The sequence below is a fragment of the Nerophis ophidion genome, linkage group LG03 (assembly GCF_033978795.1).
Source record: "Nerophis ophidion isolate RoL-2023_Sa linkage group LG03, RoL_Noph_v1.0, whole genome shotgun sequence".
Classification (NCBI taxonomy): domain Eukaryota; kingdom Metazoa; phylum Chordata; class Actinopteri; order Syngnathiformes; family Syngnathidae; genus Nerophis; species Nerophis ophidion.
Window position 1 is genome coordinate 60,783,672 of NC_084613.1, and position 19,822 is coordinate 60,803,493.

The window sequence follows — 19,822 nt, forward strand, 5'->3', positions numbered from 1 at the left end:
ACAGTTGTGGTCAGAGGTTTACATTCAACAGGGTTGTTCTAAGTCCAAGGACAGACTCACACTAGGCTAGGAGTTGATAACCTTTACTATCAAAACAGCCATTTTATCCAATCTTACTCTTAATAAAAAACAGTCTGGAAATGCAAAACAATGGCACTGATTAAGTTCTGATTTTAATTATTACAGTGCTGTGTGCATGTGTATTGCATGTCGATTACTAAAATGGCTGTGCTTTTGTACTTTGTATAAACCTCATACAGTGAGATGACAACCTATTCCTTCTATCTCCATGAATACCCCCTGCCTGACTTAACTAATCAGTGGGGATAAGTAGCCGCTAGTGTGTGCAAAGGTGAACTGCGTGGATGACCACTTTTACACATAGCCGTTTCAGATTTTAACCGATACGGTACCAATTCACGGTATTTTGAAATTTATACCGGTACACAATGGTACCAAATTTTGGTACTGTTTTCTGTGTTAGTAAATGTTAATTGTTTAATAGTAAAATGTAATTATTTTAATGTTACATAAATAAGATGAATGTAATAACTGCTGTCAAGTTGTTACAGTATATCTTATTTTCTTTTTACTGTCTCATTTGCAAGTATTATATAGTAGACTATGCATGCAGTTAAAATTTCAAGACAGTTGATGGCAGTAGTGTATAGGCTACAGTGTGTTGCCTAGCCAGGAAGTAGTGTTTGCCATTTAGCTGAATCAAGTCTTTATACTGCAAGTATTGTACGTTTCTTGGGCTTGGGCTAGAACAGATTTGGCAAGCTGCATATGGCTCGTCTGCGTACTTATTGTGGCTCTCTCCTGAGGATGTTTTCTTAACACAGGAGTGGGAGAAACATGAATGTAATTTTCCTACAGTAAGTGTGTGACCTTTTACCACGGAGTACGCTAATTGATTAGATCCCAAGAAAATTAAATCTTCGAGGAAAATAGTTTCGTTTACAGCGGCAAATTACTTTATCTGTAAGGTCGAAAGTTTAAAAGATTGTTTCGCAGCCCCAGGCTATTTTCTTGAGTTAAAGAGGGGTCAAAATATATATTTTGTTTGAAAAGGTCACCGACCCCTGCACTAGACCATCAATACTGTGGTGGATGTGGGCGCTATTGTTAAACTGTTAATTGCACTCACAATAATTAAATAGTAACATCTAAGTTAATATATGTGATCAGTACCAGTTGATATCACTGATGGATGATTGGTATCTGGGAACCCAAGAAATTACCGCTAAATCAGAGCCAGTAGGAGGAAATAATTAAAATATGTATTTGATATTGTTATGCCGCTGTCCTGTGTTTTTGTCTGATTAAAATTGTGATCAAAAATGTAATCATTCAATGATCTTGGATCGTTTAAGTATCCGTATAAGTATTGGTATGACTAATAATGCCCATGTCATAACTTCGTATTGGATCATTACCTGAATTTCGAGTATTGTCTAAAACTAAGGTAAACTATCCAAAAAACAGAAGAATAATGTCATTAAATTTGAACAGAAATGCAGATAGAACCCTAGCTATGGACACAGTTAAAAGCCTAACCGGAATAAAAATGCTTAGTGTAAACACGCCCCTTCGGAATATTCTGAGGCGATGACACATGTTTGGATCAAAATTTCCTTTAGATCGAGATAAGTGGGTTACGTCAATAGTCATTTGAATTGCAGCGCATAAAAACATATCTTCGGAAATTCAGGTTAGAAATAGACTTACTGCGCATGTCTTTGATGTCTGCTACACTTTGGTGGTAGGAGTGGGACTAAATTTAATAGGTTTGGAATGAAGCGATTGTCTTGCTGCTGTCTCCCCCCACTCAACGTGTACAGATGTAGCATTATACTGTTGAGTTTGTTGCTTTAAAACGAGACTAGTAAAAACAAAACTATGGTCTGAAGTGTCAAGTGTCGATGTAACAATAAAAAAAGGGATCCAGTTGTCGTCTTAACGAGCTTTTATATTCACGACATTACAGCTACTCCAAGTGCTCACTGCTAGCCTCAAACACAGAATGTCGTAACATGAAGACGCGCCGCAACCCATAAATAATCACAACATAAAGTACAGAACAACACCATTTCAAAAAGAGAGGTAAAAGAAAAGTAGTGAACAGAAGGAAGAAATTATAAATAAATACCATAATAACGTTGGACAAGCAAAAATGCACAAACCCATGTTTCTTTACAGTGAAAGTTTCCTGCTTCTTCAGCACCTGCAGTGAGCAAACTTGTCCAAAAGATGGTGCCATACTACAAATAACACACATTTCCTTTTATGTTAAGTTCTGCGCATGTCAAAGTAAAGTATTCCAACTCTACTGTAATTTTTTAAGGGTCCATGTACACAGTAACATTCTAATCCGAATGATGATCAGATTAAATAAATGTTGTCCATGTACACGTGGTTATAGTTATAACAGAAAGTAACAAAATATTAATATTAAATTAGAAAATATATTAATAATAGTTTTGACAAAATAATATAACCGGAAATGATGCCATATGTTACCGCATACGTCAGCAGCCAACTTTGGAGGATTTGTAACTTATTTTGAAATGGTTGTATTATCATTTACATACCAAATAATATATATTGTGATATATATTATATCGTAGAAGACTGCTATATATATCGCAATATATATTTTAGGCTATAATCTATTTCCTTACATGTGCATATGTCATTCATTCATGCACTTTTTTTCTATACCTAACTTCTTTGGGATCTTAGGGAAGGTACCATCACTTTGCTGACTTAGGGGTTTCCTGTCAGTTACAGGGTAATTGAAGTTACTGACCAGGAATAGAGCCACTGCTCTTAAGTCAACTATGTGACCCACTACACCGTCAACTTTAGGGAGCCTATACAACAAGGAGGACACAAAGAGAAGGACAACAAATGTTCATGCTCAACAGTAACACTTAAGTTAAGGCTTTACCATTGCACAACAACACATTCAAAGAGTGTATTAAACTGCTGAATAATTACATATTTATGTGGATAGATAGATTACTTAGGTAAAACGTTATACCCCAGTAATGTGAAAACTTGGGGTAAATTTGCAAATGGGGAAATATACTTTTCCAGTTCACTACTCTAACAAGAAATGACACAACCCAAGCAAGTGCCTAGTTGGTGGGACTCATTTCTATCTTCATTTGAAGAGAATAGCTGGCAGCTACATTATAATCACCTTCTTCATTATGTCCTGAAGCTGTGTTAGGCAGGCCCAAAGGTTTCCTCACCACCGCTGAGACTCAATACACACACACCCAGCTGATCCAGGTTACATGCGTGCCAACCACACAGTGGTATGTGGGGGAGCAGACGTTTGTGTTTGAGGTGATGTGGCATTTCTAGGATGACATGAAGTGGCACTCTCGCCCCTGGTGCCCAAAGGTAGCTCCTGGGGAACAATGCCGATTGGGGTTTGAGGTCTCCAGGGGGCATATTTTATGGTATGAACAAAGAGGACGATGCTACAGCATCAACAACCTGATAAACACAAAGGGGCCTACTGAACTCCCAAATAGCAAATAGCAAACGCTGAATAGTGTGTGAAAATGTTTGTGTTGTGGGTGATCTACTATGACTGTGTTCGCAAAAGTGGTGCAGATCGCTCTATTTAAATGGGGGTTTTGCGCGTACTACCGGCTATCAACAAGGAGAAAGTTATTTTCCCTAACCTCCATGGCATCATGCGCCAACTTATGGTGTTTTGCTATGTTCTGGAACACGCATATAGAAGCTCCTCTCCTCTTACAACGGAACATATTTTAGGACCTTGAAGATGCCCCCTGGGGGAAATTGGTACTAATTTGCACTAGAAGGATCAAGATGCCTGCGATGAGGTGACAACATGTCCAGGGTGTACTCCGCCTTCTGCCCGAATGCAGCTGAGATAGGCTCCAGCTCCCCCCGCATCCCCAAAAGGGACAAGCGGTAGAAAATGGATGGATGGATGATCAAGATGCACTAAAATACAGTGTTGCAAAAAGTTTTTTCACGTAGGAGATATATTTATAACTATGATATATTTATTTTGGTGACTGTTGGCTGCAAATAAGCTCTTAAAGGGAAACTTCACTTTTTTGGGAATTTTGCCTATCGTTCATAACCATAATGAAAGACATGACAATGAATTAATTTCTTTAATGCATTCAAAAATTAAATAAATGTAAATACAAGTCCACTTACAGTAGAGCCAATGAGTGCGCCACTATTCCACCCATATAATCCAATAAACAACCATTCAAAAAGTGCCAACTATACTCAATTTAGATTTGGCGACTTGAATATTAACCAAGTGTTACTGATATTGTTATTATAAACCCTAACACAGACAAACTATTTATAGCTGTGACGTAATCACTTCTGTGTGTGCCTAGGTTTACATTATCAGTTGGTCTGCTGTTTCCTCGTTTCCCTGTAAGTTTATTGTAGATGAGAGATCATGCATCTCACCTAGACATGAGACATCTGAGTAGGTAATCCGACAACTGGGACACTTTGACAATCAATTTAGGACCTGGAACTCGCAAGAATGAGAAGAAAAGCGTTTGTTCCCGCCACCCTCCAACTCCTTTCTTTGAGAAGATTATGACACATTTTTCATCTAAATGGGAATATAAGAACAAATCTTAGCAGTTGGCATCCTAATGACAGCTGACCTTATACGGTAAGTGATGTTTTATTATGTTTGTTGGCTCTCATAAAGTCTGCAGTGAGCAGAAATCAGTGATAAAGAAAAAAAAAAAAACAAACGCTATGATGCGTTTAAATTTATGTGCCGCGTATGCTTAAAATGATCAAAATATGTAAATATTAAATGTTAACCTACTCAGTGGCCTAGTGGTTAGAGTGTCCGCCCTGAGATCGGTAGGTTGGGAGTTCAAACCCCGGCTGAGTCATGCCAAAGACTATAAAAAAATGGGACCCATTGCCTCCCTGCTTGGCACTCAGCATCAAGGGTTGAAATTGGAGGTTAAATCACCATAAACGATTCCCGGGCGCGGCACAGCTGCTGTCCACTGCTCCCCTCACTTCCCACAGGGTGATCAAGGGGATGGGTCAAATGCAGAGGACAAATTTCACCACAACTAGTGTGTGTGTGACAATCATTGGTACTTTAACTTTACTTTAACTTTAATACAAATGGACCAGTTATTACATTGCATATATACTTACATCATGTATATAAAACCTTAATGAAGGTGTTTGGATGTTTTTTCAGGGGCTCAATAGGCAGAATTGAACGACTCACACAGGTTCCATTATAAGCTGACTTTTGATCGCATTCACTAAATATTTAGAATGTAAAATATCCATCCGTCGTTATGTGTTTCAAAATGATTGTGAACGATAGGCAAAATAACAAAAAAGTGTAGTTCACCTTTAAGTCATCCAGCAGTCCTAAAAGGTCATTTCTGGACTGACATTTTGTCCCCCCAAATTTTTGGGACATATCAAATATGTCGACATACACACAACATTTTTTTCTCACTGTCATGGCATCAATCGCCTCCTTGCAACAATAGCCACAACCATTTATGCATAACTAATTTAAGTTGAAGTTATAGTACCAATGATTGTCACACACACACTAGGTGTGGTGAAATTTGTCCTCTGCATTTGACCCATCCCCTTGATCACCCCCTGGGAAGTGAGGGGAGCAGTGGGCAGCAGCGGTGCCGCGCCCGGGAATCATTTATGGTGATTAACTAGGGCTAATAGTAAATGGATTCCACTTGTCCAGTGCTTTTCTACCGTCAGGGTACCTTCACGGTAGTGTAAACACTTGACCTCTAATGTCTAGGAATCGCAACTGCATGCAAAGTCTACTATACAATACAGTAAAGTACAGTGCTTGCAAATGAGACATGGAAGCGTAAGAAAAAATGTTTATGACTAGACAGCACAGCTCAGTATTGAATACTGAATAAAATAAATAAAAACAAATTTAAAACAATAATCATATTTTTTCGGACTATAAGGCTCACTTAAAATGAAGTGAAGTGAAGTGAATTATATTTATATAGCGCTTTTCTCAAGTGACTCGAAGCGCTTTACATAGTGACACCCAATATTTAAATTACATTTAAAACAGTCCTTATAATTTTTGGAAAATCAACAGTGCGCCTTATAACCCGGTGCGCCTAAATTGTTGATTGATTCTGGTTGTCCTTACGGACCTCGAAGCATATTAATTTGGAACATGATAAGTGTGACAGGTAGATAGCAGTCACACATAAGAGGTATGTGTGTACTGCAAGTTGACTCCTTTTCAATAAAGGATGCTAACAAGCAAGACCAAAACTTTGATGTTTCATTGAGAATACGGAACATTACACACGGCAATTAAAAATCTGTCAAAATGGGGACTTTTGTTTGAGCATGGTCGGTGCAAGCCATGCTTAGCGGGGGCTCAGTGGAAATATGGTCTTTTTTATTATTTATAGGCGCTTTTTGTAATTCCAGCCGTCAACTCTACCATACTTTTTAAATACCTGTCCTATATAGCTTCTTTTTTGTGGATTGAGCCTGGGAATACCGCAATGTCTGGCCGAAAGAAATATGACAAGCCAGGCCGCTCCAGGCCTCGTTCGTCTCCGGTTCCAGATACTATGTAGGAGTTGGTCATCGACTCGACCCTTAATAACTGGATTAGTCAGAAGATGGACAAAATGCGAGCCAACATCCCCAAAAATCTTAAATCTGTTGTCAGAGGGGAGATGGTGACTGCCATAGAGCCATTCGAGAGCATTCTCTCATCCCATTGCGGAGCCATCCCTAACCTGGAGCTTGCTGCTAACACTAATGCTAATGACCAAACCGAACGCCGCACTGCACTGGGGAAATTTGGTAACAGTTTTATTTCACGGATTAAGCTACTTTATTCATCTCTTGAGGCCTCGGTCAGGTCAATTGTATTCAATCTATATTTTCGCCAGTACCGTTCCACCCGACACGGCTGCCACACTAGCCCGTGGCTTTTTGCTCTTGCCATTAACACTGTTAATAGCGCTTCGTACCAACCTACTTATTACGGGCATATTTTAACAGGATATGCCGGTGAAAGTCTCTCTCTATGCAGATGACCTCCTTCTAAATGTCTCGGACAACTCCGCCTTGGTCCCCGCTACCTTAAGTACTCACCAAGCTTTTGTACAAATTGAATTTTGGTAAAAGACATATATTTTCTATAAATATTCTCTGCACAAATTATCCTTTTAAATTGGCTTGCAGAACTTCACATACTTGGGTGTCCAGGTCACACATACAATTGCATAGTTTTATAAAGCCAACTTTGTTCCACTGAATTTAGGGAGATTTTAATTGCTGGTCCTTACTTAACTTATCTACAGTGGCTCTTAAAATGAATGTACTTCCACGATTAATCTATTCGTTCCAGTTTTTACTATATTTTCTCCCTCAGTCCTTCTTCTGTAAGTTAGTTAGATCTTAGACTTCATTTAGAATAAAAAGACTCACTCGTTACGTCATTAATATTTGCAGAGACCTAAATCGTCGGGAAAATTAGCACGACCAAACTTTAGGTTTTACTACTGGGATACCAAGAATTCTTAAATAATGGCTGCAATACAAAGCATTTGATCCTCCTCCAATATGGCTGGTTATGGAGGAAAACTCAACCAAACCAGTTTCTCTTAGGACTCGTGTTCACTCTCCTATTCACTTTTCTATTCATTCATCAACATTCCAATTGTGAAATTGTCATTTCGGATCTGTGTTCAGTTTAAGCACTATTTTGGCTTGCAGACTATTTCTAGCTTTGCACCCATCACTGGTAATTATGCTTTCCCTCCTTCTCTTGTCAACAGTGCCTTTTTAAGATAGTCAAGTCAGTGGCTCAACAGCATTAAAGATTTAAACATTGACATCACTTTTGCCTCTGTGGCGGTATGGCTCAGTTGGTAGAGCGGCCGTGCCAGCAACTTGAGGGTTCCAGAGGGATCTTTGCTCCCGCCATCCGAGTCATTGCCGTTGTGTCCTTCGGCAAGACACTTTACCCACCTGTTCCCAGTGCCACCCACACTGGTTTAAATGTAACTTAGATATTGTGCTTCACTATGTAAGGCGCTTTGAGTCACTAGAGAAAAGCGCAATATAATATATAATTCAGTAATTCACTTTCCAGCAACTTTGTGATAATTTTTCACTCTCTCACCAACATTTATTTTAGATATTTACAGATCCGTAGTTTTGTTTCCCTTGCTTTCCAGGTATACCAACTGACTCAGTTTTAGATTTGTTTCTGACACCGCTCCCAACTTTAAAAAGATCAATTGCACGTATTTAAAAAAAAAAATCTTCTTTTACGTCTTGTGTCTCTGAATTCAACTACCGTAAGTCACTTTGGGAGAGTGACTTTGGAGTTACCCTATCTGAGGAGAGCTGGACAGAGATTTTAGGTAGAGTTTACAAGCCTTCTTTTCCTGCCAGACATAGCCTTATTCCAGTGGTTCCCAAAGTGGGCGGTACCGCCCCCCTGGGGGCGGTGGAAAGATCTGGGGGGGCGGTGAGGAAGAAGCGGGCGGTAAGGGGGGGGCAGTCCGAAGTCGAAGTCAGAAGTTCGAACGTTTGTTTGACGATTTGTACACAACACGTGCAGCAGGACGAGTCAGTGGACGACCCATCAGGGTCCGGTTACCACACGCCGCTCTGGCCCAGTCAGATCCGACAGCATAGACTACAAAAGCAAAAGCTCAGGTTTGTAATTTCAAGCTTGTAATGTTCAGAATTTTATCTTATAATAAAAACCGCATTCTGGCGGTCAACATCATCTTGAGTTCAAGTCAACATGAAATTGGGGACTCGCCAGAACGTGTGTGAGACAATGAAGGTTACTGGTGGAATGTTTATTTACCATTCTATGTTGCTGAAACAGTTAAAACTGCTAAAAAATAAATTGGTTTACTAAATTGGGTTTTATTTGTGAAATACACATTTGTGTTTAACCTTTCTCTTTTCAAATTGCAGCATACCAAATATCAAGAAAGAGGTGTTTGTTTCCATATGTGTCTGTGCGGGGGGGCGCTAGGAATTCACTGGGGAGCCAAGGGGGCGCCAGCCTGCAAAAGTTTGGGAACCATTGCCTTATTCAATGCGAACTAATACATTGCACTTATTATAACAAGGTCTGACTGGCACAGATATATGACGGAATAGTGGTATTATGTGATCAGTGTCAACAGACTCCAGCTAACTTATTGCATATGTTTTGGCTTTGTCCTTCCTTGTGCAGTTATTGGAATGACATTTTTAAAAATTTGTCTTTGGTTATTGGCGGAAAAATCAAACAAAATCCTTTGAAGCAGACTATTTGGGGTAGCCCGTCTGTCATCTTCTCTTAGCAATTTCAAAAAGAACTTGGTAGCATTTACTACTTTGTTGGCCAGAAAGCTCATTGTGTTAAATTGGAAGGCTCCAGCGCCTTGCCAAAATTGAATGGTTGTTCTGTTAAGTTTCAGTATGGGGTGGTATCTTCAAATATGTAAAAGAAATTGATGTCAAATTTAACCCTGATTGAAAAGTAACTGAACAATAATTGAATAGCCTTTAGACTGCTTTTGTGTATTGCTGCACTGTGTTGGGGACATTCAGGACATCAGTTGTCTGTAGCTTTATATCAATATTTGCCTGTACCCTTTTGACTGATGCAGGTTTTTGTATTTTTTTTTTACAAAATTTTTACATTTGTTATTTTTTATTTCTGGACAGTTTATGTCAAAAATCCAATAAACAAAAGATTTAAAAAAATTATCTGTCAAAATATCTTAGTACGACTTTGACAAGTTACGAAGCCTCACTGCTTGATGGATTGTCGGCGCATTACGGCTACCGCAGTCAGACGTGTTGTGCTTCAACATATGGTTATTATTACTGAGGTGTGTGTAGCACACCAAAATGAGACAAATTATCTGGCGTTTTGTTTGGCAATATTGTGCAAAACCAACTTTTCCTAAATATTGGTATATGTTGTGTATTTGAGAGCTGCATAAGTCCACAAAGTTTGCGTGTGTCCGCCATTGAAGCCCCTTCTTTTTTTCTATCCTCTTGTTGTGGGGCATTCATTCTCCACTGTTGCCATTTCTAATACAAAGTAGCGTACAGTTCAATCTTATATCGGTCATCCTGAAGAGACGGTCAGAAACCGGCTTGAAGATGGTCTGTAAAACATAATCTATGCGGCATTTTGACCAAAGAACCACCATTACATGTTATGGAGACCACAAGGAAGTGTTTTTCATGTAGAAAAAAAAATCGAAACATGACCCCTTCAATACGCCTTAAAACAGTGAAATAGACGCACTCATCAGCAGAGACCCTTATAGATAAAAAAAATACTGTTACATTTTAACATTTGAGTTGTCGAGTCCCAGTATCGATTCCCAAGTACCGGGAATTAGTACCATATCGATTCAAATGTGAAAGGTACCCATCCTTATGTGTAACTTTGTAAGTTTGCTAAATATAGATGCAAAAACAGTGGTGGCACACACTGTCAGAGTTGATAAATAACGTTGCGGGCATTAAATAATGACATTTGCATTGCCTCCTCCCAGTATTGTGGACGTTCAATGATCATCATATATTCTGCATATAGTACATGAAGACAGACACGCTAAAAGAATTGTGTGAGTGGAATCCTCGGAGTACAAGCTTAGTTTGCTATCCAGTTTGCACATGTTTTATTACACACTAACTTTTAGTAGATCAGACTCACAGAGTACTCTCCTTAATGTCATCAGATACATAGGAAGGTGTTTTTGGTGAATAATACAAAGTAAATTATCCTTTTACAGAATAACTTGTACTAAAATACACCTAAAGCAGAACTGATTGACATCTTTCATAAAACAATAATTTCTATGAACCTCATGTAATTTTAGTGTTAGTTAAGTATTTTAACCATTCAAGCCCAAACCAAGCTAAACAAGTATTTATCCAAAACTTTTGTTAAATGTAAAACATGTTCCCTTTCAGTTGACTATGAGGGTTTTCTATCAATGGGAATTAATTGTATTTCACATCCTGTAATTCCAATCCAACATTCTATGGGTTGGATCATATTCCATTCAAATTGCAATTGTGGATTGATTTGGAATTCTAAAGTCAGAATTTTGCACAACATTCCAATTTTTGTGACAATGCATATTACTGCTTACTTTGCAAAGGGATTTCTTTAACTTGAGTTGGATTTCATTAGGTTGTGCACATACCCTGTGAAGTTGACTAATGCAACAAAAAGGCGACATGTCCTCTAACCGCTGGTGTCACTCTCAAATAGTAATCCATCACAGCTAATTGCCTAAATAAGTTACTGCGCCTTGTGAAAGTATTAGCAACCTTGTAACTGGGTAGAAACAGGCTTCTGATTGTGATGTTGTATGCTTGTATGAGAAAAGGGAGAGGTTTAGTCGACAGTAAATCCAGCTCTTCACCAGGGTTACGTTCTAAGACTCTTTGCTAAATGGGAAAAAACTCAAATAATGGGCGCAACTGTTAAAAGCCAGACAAAAATGTGTGTTTTTCATATTGTAAACACTATAAAACGCCTATGACAATTATTAAAAATATTTTGAATTAAATTGCCCATATCACAACAATCACAGGCATACAGTATTCTAGGGCTGCAATGATTACTCAATTGATTAGAAAAAAGCTTCAATTCATAAACTCTTGCTTTAATTGAGCCTTTAATGAGTGTAACTAACAAAAATTGTTCCTCAGGCCGACGAGTTATTTATGTTCAACATATATAGTAATTGTTAAATATATAGACATTTAAAAAATATATGTTCTGTTAAACCACTTATGGTAACAAATATTTTTTTTGGTTTGAAAACTACAACGTTAAAGAGGTTGCAAAGAGTCCCTTTAAAGGCCTACTGAAATGAGATTTTCTTATTTAAACGGGAATAGCAGGTCCATTCTATGTGTCATACTTGATCATTTCGTGATATTGCCATATTTTTGCTGAAAGGATTTAGTAGAGAACATCGACGATAAAGTTTGCAACTTTCCCCAATTTCCCCATCCAAAAACATGCTGGTTGACGTAGAGAAAACATGGTCGCTTGACCGCTCCGCTTCACAACAAACAAAGAAACACCGGATGTGTCTCGGTGTTAAAGACAGCTGCAATCCACCGCTTTCCACCAACAGCATTATTTTTTATAGTCTCCATTATTAAATGAACAAATTGCAAAAGATTCAGCAACACAGATGTCCAAAATACTGTGTAATTATGCGGTTAAAGCAAACGACTTTTAGCCGCGAGTGGTGCAGCGCTAATATTTCCTGACAGTCCGTGACGTCACGCGTACGCCTCATCATTCCGCGACGTTTCCAACAAGAAACTCGCGGGAAATTTTAAATTGCAATTTAGTAAACTAAAAAGGCCGTATTGGCATGTGTTGCAATGTTAATATTTCCTCATTGATGTATAAACTATCAGGCTGTGTGGTCGGTAGTAGTGGGTTTCAGTAGGCCTTTAAGTCAACGATGACCTATATGTTTGACTGATTTTGTTGACATACGTTTTTGAATGATGAAATAATATGAAAAATTGCTCCCTTTATGTATGACATATGCTTTTGTATTGACAACTTCCTTATTATCGCTAAACAGCGTAAATCTTCAACAGCAACATGCAGTAACTAATGTAAAGACTGTACAGACAGTAAAATTAGTTTTAGTTTATTATCCACCTTAAGAAAGATTTATAGTATGCATGCATGAAAGCTTTATTGCCATTAAAGTCTTGATAAACCGTTCAATGAAATAACCGCAACAGCTCGAATTGGATTTTTTTTAAATGCAGCGGATTAAAAAATTGTTTATCATCACTTATTGTGTAAGCAATGGTTGCTATTGGTTTTTGTTCCATTTATGTTGACACCCGCTTATGTCAGCTTAAGTACCTTCAACATAAAATGATTCCACAGTACGGTAGTGAAAACTTAGAAAGTATTCTTAAAAATGCTGAAGCAAATAAGCTCAAACTCTGGTCATGACTTGATAAAAATAATCAATTTCCACTTATACCATATATAATCATCAATAATAATAATTTCATTTGCTGGCCTTTTGGTCATTTTAATAGCCAAATTTTACATTTTAATTTAATTAGACAAACAACATGACTGATTGACTGTATATTATTACACATTATATTACATCAGGGGTCTCAAACTCAATTTACCTGGGGGCCACTGGATGCAGAGTCTGGGTGAGGCTGGGCCGCAAGATAAGATTTTCTAAAAAAAATATTTTTGAATGTCTTTATTTTTATTTTCAACACAAAGTAAAATCAAAATATAAATGAACAGAATGAGAATTAAGTAATGTGAGGCAATGCAAATTAAACAATAATAATAAAAAAAGAATAAATGTTTGAATTGGTCCAGGTTATCGGGGACTGTTATTACTGACGGACAGGTGTCGCTGTGTGACTGCAGCCAGGCACGTAAGAAAAGCCTCGTCTCCATGGCAACGTTTCTGTCGCGTTCACTCATTTTCCGCTTTTCCACTAACGCAGGGGTAGGTAACCCAGAACGTTGAAATAGCCATTTCGGACCCAAATAACAAAAATCCTCTCTGATGGAGTTTACGGTTATGGCAGCGCAATTAGCGGGCTAACATCACGACTATCATATTACACGTCTGAATCGCACAGTGACTCTCTGTCGGAGTATCAGCGCTAGGGTCCAGTGTGCCACAGTTTTGTATTGTCGCTCGGTCCTTCGGCGGAGTGCTTTGGAAGCTATTGGAACCGCTCGTCTCCCCAGCCAGACTGTTTACAGCGGCGCCGGGGGAGGGAGCGAGAGCGAGACACACACACACACACACACACACAGTGACAGAGAGAGCTAGAAAGAGAGAGCGAGCAGGCGGGCGAGCGAGGTAGGGAAAAAGAGCGCATGTGGGTCCGTGGAAAAGCGGCAAAACGTTTCTCTGCTTGCATCACGCATGTCACGTCAATGTTCGGCCCTCAAGAGCCACATACCACACCGTGATTGGTGTCAAGCGCCATTCATATAAAACTCGCAGGCTGCACTAACATTAAACTTTCATATTTAGGTGGGGGCCGCAAAATAACGTCTCGCGGGCCGCATGTCTGAGACCACTGCATTACATTATTAACAAATTATTTTTAAATTGGCTGTATACACTATTATTTAATTTTACAAAAATGTAAAAATAATCAAATATACATTTTTTAAAAGGTTTGTTCCTAATAATTTTCTGTTGCGTCTAAATGTTTTTTTTGCGTCTCAGTGGTTGGTAAAATGCACACACAATATCCGCACTGATAAATGCTGCCGTGTACTATGAGTATATCCTCTGTGTGTGTCATAGACACCTAGGAATATTTCATAAGTGTCAACATGTAAAAACATTTTTTAGACTGTATGCAGCTGGTAGATGGACAAGAGAAACGGCTCGCTATTCATCTGTCTTTTGTTTGGCTGTTGTAATGTAAAAAGCCAACAACATAAAAACTGTTTTAATGTTGTACTTTGGGAGTACAAGATTAAATTTTTTTCATTTTGGATACTTGGGGCCTGATCTAATTAAAGGTTTGTGTATATAAAAAAACACCTGCAAACTTGAAAGCACACGTAAAGCTAATCTACTAAGCTCGTGCGCTGAGGATCGCGCCTCTTAAATAAGCAAAATGGTTCACGCATTCCATTTTGCATGTGCAAAATATATGCAGAATATTAGAACGACCACAATACTGGGAGGAGGACATGTAAATGTAATCTTTTTGCGCTCACAATGTGATTTATTAAGGCTGAACATTTATTTGGCTGCTGTTTTTGCATCTACAGTATCTTTACATCATTAGGAAGGTACGTGCAAACTGGCCTAGTTGCTGGGGGTATTGTGGTGAGAAGAAGGCGATCGGTGCAATTACAAACAATGGAAAGGGAAAAGCTTTTGTGAAAGTGTCAACATATTTGGACAGTCAGAAATAAAAATGGTACTGACATATCGTCTATCCAGCAATTCCATTTTAGAGCTGTTGGATAACTTAAGGGCTGAAAATAAAATTGAAAAAATACTTTTATATGAAAAAAGTACGTTGGCCTGCAAGTGCAGAATACTAACATTTCATGAAACGAGTAACAATTACATAAAATGTAAAAACAAGAGACGAAAGACTCTAAAATCTCAGAAAACACAAAAGGCGAGGCATTTTAAAATTTCAGAAAACCCAAAAACACAGGCCGAAACCACAAAAAGCAATGTCCTAAATGACAGACTGACAGCTATGTCAGCCAATTAATTTGTCCACATCCGCTGAGTCTTTACTTTTGCATTTGGGCTCTGCAGACATTACCAAAATGATTGGCTCATTGAGCTGCCAATCTCGGCTTTTGGGACATTACCTTAATTATATTATGTTATTATAATTTGTTTGGCTTTTTTTTTTGTATTTTCTGAAATTGTAAAATGTTTTGTCTTTTAACTTTTTTTCTGAAAGTGTAAGTTGTGGCTTTTGTTTTTGTGTTTTCTAAAATTGTAAAATGTTTTGTCTTGTGTTTTTGTGTTTTCTTTCAATATAATTTGTTTCACGAAATGCTGAAGTGTTTTGCACTTCCAGGCAACTGTAAAAAAAAAACACAGCATTTAATTTGCATCTGGATAATACCAGTCAGTGCGAGCATCTGCCAGAGATCACCTTGGGTGTGCTAAAAAGTTGGTCCGTTCCGTTGCAGGAGCTTCCATATTGCTTAGAAAAAATATCTCACACTACAGTAATGTGATCCATGTTTCACAACATAACAAAACGCCACTGCTTGGAGCATGATGCCAAGGATGTGAAGGCAAATTACAGTCTCATTGTGACAGCCGGTAGTAGACGCAAAAAAACTAATTCGATTAGGGCAGTCTACAGCACATTTTCGCTTGTTATTAAAGGTGCCAGATGTAGGAATGCGGCCAGAAATGGTACTGCATTCACAGTCAAAATTTTGTAGTCCCTTCCCACTCTTAATGACTGAGGTTGCCAGTTCATGGAACTTCAAATGGCAATCGACGAGTCCTACGTTGTGGGTTTCTCTTGTTTATGCTTCTTGTGAGATGGTTTACTAAGTAATTATGCCACATTTTACTGATGTCAATTAGCCAAATGTATTTGTAAAGTAACGCAGCAATATTTTCGTCATGAGTCGGGACAGATTGTTGGTATTACCCTGCTAAAATGTTTAGTTTGACCGCACGGACCACCATCAAAATTATTGTAGATAATTATGTATAATATATTATATATCGCATAGGCCTACTTCGATGGCAAACCAAGGCCAACAGTAAAATTACCGCCACATTTTGTTCAGCATAACTCCATGTTGCATCCAACCTGACTCACTGCATTCTCTTCAATGTACGCACATCACCCTCTTTCAGTGCAGAGTGCGATTCTATGAGCCAACCCACATTACGCAAAAAACATGTTATGTATAAATCATATAGCCTACTACCATGTCAATACACAAAGTAGAAAATCATTACATGTAATGCATTATATTGTGCCAAGCAAATACCACCCCAGATGTGCCCAATGCACATACAGTACCAGAAACTGCAATTAGCTGTGCTAATGTTGGAATGTATTTCTTCAGCATATCTGCATATTTAGAACGAAATAGGCACTGACACTATCCATATTCAAATAGATTTTATTTGTCGAAAATATATGTTGCCCTGTCAGTTGGAATACACATCTCACATACAGGCTAACAGGCATACATTTCCCAAATCCTCGTATTGTTCCTGGCTTTAGATTTACTAAGGTCTGGCATGTTTAGTAACTTTACCTGTGGCAGTAGCTCGACAAAGAGGGTGGTGCGTAACTGGCAACCTGGATGTGACGCACTCACGGACATTCTAATTGGTCAAACGGTAGAGGGGCAGGGCATTGAAATGAAAACAATAACAATATTTCGGGGCTGTACATCTAATTTTGTAATGAGCATACCCTGGCTGAGCTACCGTTATCAGTAATAAGGGTATTTGAAAATAACATGATTAATTAATGCCTTTTTACAATATCAGGGCTATTTAATGATGACTTCACATGAAACTATTATATATGGCACCTTTAATTGCACTCGTTGTCTTAGTAGATCACCTCCAAAACGCTCAATAATAGTCAAGCAATTTTATAGTTTTCACACGTCATTTAGCACTTGTGGTTTGATTGTTAGTAGATAAAGCCCTTAGTGCATCTACACTGTGAGTTGTTTGTTTTTCTGCTCCATGTCAGTACTTTCGGATGAATGAAGACAATCTTTTTTTCAATCTTGAAAAAGTCTATATCTAAATACTGACCATTTAAATGAATGTAGGCCAAGTATTAATGAAACCAAGCCCACTTAAAGCTCTTTTCGCATTCCATTCATGACCAGTCAGTAATTTGTCTTTAATTTTAAGTTGCCATTTATAATTGTTGAACACTTACAGTGCACACACTAAACCTAGCTATTCCGCACATGTCTCATTTCATAATCAGATCTGCAAGATGATCATCAGGCCTGGTATAAAGAGTTATTGTTACATTATCTCAGAGGGAAAATCAGATCTTTACCTTGTTCCTCTTGAAATAAGCTCTGCGGCAGGCAGCAAAGCACTTCTCGCTGCAGAAACTCTTCATCTCACTGCCCATGCTCAGAGAATAGCGTTTGACACCAACCTTCTGGCACCAGGCGCATAGGATCTGAACATTGTTTGCATCTTCGTCTGTTGAAGAACAAAATGGAGGACGGATTCAGTGTGTGATTCATAAGGAAAAATGAACCTCTTTGTGTATGTGTATACATTTCCATAATTTTTGCAAACAAAAGTTACCGTAATATTATTAAATCAAATCAAAGATATTTTATTTAGCACCTTTTAATACAAAAAGTTGACAGAAATTGGCATTCCAAAGGACTAAACACAGTTCAATAGTAACAACTACCGCTAGACTTGGCCAACTCTACCGTTCTTGGGCCCAGTTCACATCTAAAGTACCGAGCCATGAGTATGATCGCACTGATCCGCACCCAAGTGTGACCCACTTCCTTCCATTAATGCCCTTTTAATGTTTTTTTTACTCCTTTAATGTGTTGCTTGATAATGAATCTGACTTAACAGACCTTTAACAGGCCTCGTCTAATGGTGCATTCATCCTGTAACCTGTACTCAAACCGAATAAGGATTTGTATGCTACACCTGGAGGCCTTACCTGTGCCGATGAAACTGCGGTCAAGAGGTGGCTAACAATCTCGGTAATGGTGAGTCATCTATTCCACTTATCAAGCACTCTTAAAATAAACGTCAAGTATGCTCCATTTTCATGCCGTGACCTGCATATTAACCGAGCATAACGACTTTGTTATTGTATGAGCTAACGCCAAGGATACCATCCCATCAGTCGGCATTCTAGTGAGAGCGGACATTGTAAGTGACTTCTTGTGTTCGTATTTTCCTTAGCACTAGTGCTACATGATGGTGTAGTGTTTCACAACAGCTGGATATTCTTAGCACCCAGCGTCTAAAACGTGTAGCTCATTGTCTGAATATTTAGGCTAAAAAAGATAAGGTCCTGGATTAACATTTGTCTCTAAGTATTGGCTTTTTCGAGCTATACAGCGCACTGGTATATAAGCCGCACCCAATAAGTTTTAGAAGAAAAATGTTGCGATTGGAGTAGGACGCCAACAAAGAGAAGACATAAGAATAATAACAAAAAGCACAGTCAAAAAGGAGTGAAGAAAATAAATAAAGTAGACAGGTGGCAGCAGAGTTTCCAGATCATGACATAAAATATATATTTCTATGTATTAGCCGCAAATATTTACGTTGTGAAATGAGTTATTTACACAGAAAGATTTTGTAAATGTTTATTTACATACCTTGATTGTTTCCAAACGGTGTCTGTAACATCGCAATAAAACGGCTGATCAAACAAAACAGAAGTCATTGTCATGGACTCACAAGCTGCGGAAGTTAGTTTTCCAATCAGCTAAACAGATTCAATAACTCCACGGTGACGTTTTGGTGAATTTACTGAGGAATTTGTGAAACAATACAAACAGAATGCTATTGTAAGTTCATTATACTAACTCAGACACTTGTAAACGTGTTAGCATGTCAGCTATTACAAACTTCATTACATTACGATAGCATGTACAAATATGCATGAAAAACCTCCTACAGACATCACACATGCCTCGGTTTAGTTAGTATGAATTGTTTTAGTTGAACTGTGAAACTTACAAACGTTGCTTGGGGTGATGAATGAAGAATCCATACGAGGAGAACTCCTATGGACAAAGAGTAGACGATACGGGACTTGTACTTTTGATTGAAAGTTCAGTCTAAACAGAAGGACACGGCAGCACCTGTAGTGAGCAAACTCCTCCAAAAATGGCGCCATAGCACAAAAAATACCACACCTTTTCAATGTCTTTGCTTGTTTAAAAAAAAAAACTATTTGCATCATGGCCGTCAGCAAAGAAAAAATACTTAAGTTAGCCGCACTGTCATATAACCCGCAGGGTTCAAAGTATAGGAAAAAAGTAGTCACTTATAGTCCATAATTTGTGGTAGTCGTCGTTGGCACTCACAAAGTCTGCCATAATTGGCTGTATTTGTTGATGCAAATAGCATTTGTTGCTTTTCGGTGTGTGAAATCCATGCACCCAAGAAAGAAGTTCCAGTAAGCCTTAAACGTGCAAAATATTACATTCATACTGTTCATTACCATATTTTCTAAAATATAAGTGTCTACT

General features: G+C 38.3%; 1 protein-coding gene across 2 annotated transcripts in view; it reads right to left on the reverse strand.

Moving 5' to 3' along the window:
• The window catches only part of sobpa (sine oculis binding protein homolog (Drosophila) a), a 103,949-nt gene that overhangs the window by 41,897 nt on the left and 42,230 nt on the right, over positions 1-19,822 (reverse strand). For both annotated transcript variants that reach the window (XM_061895744.1, XM_061895743.1), the window contains exon 4: positions 17,635-17,786. In XM_061895744.1, coding sequence (XP_061751728.1) covers positions 17,635-17,786 — 152 coding nt within the window. The remainder of the gene's footprint in view (positions 1-17,634; positions 17,787-19,822) is intronic.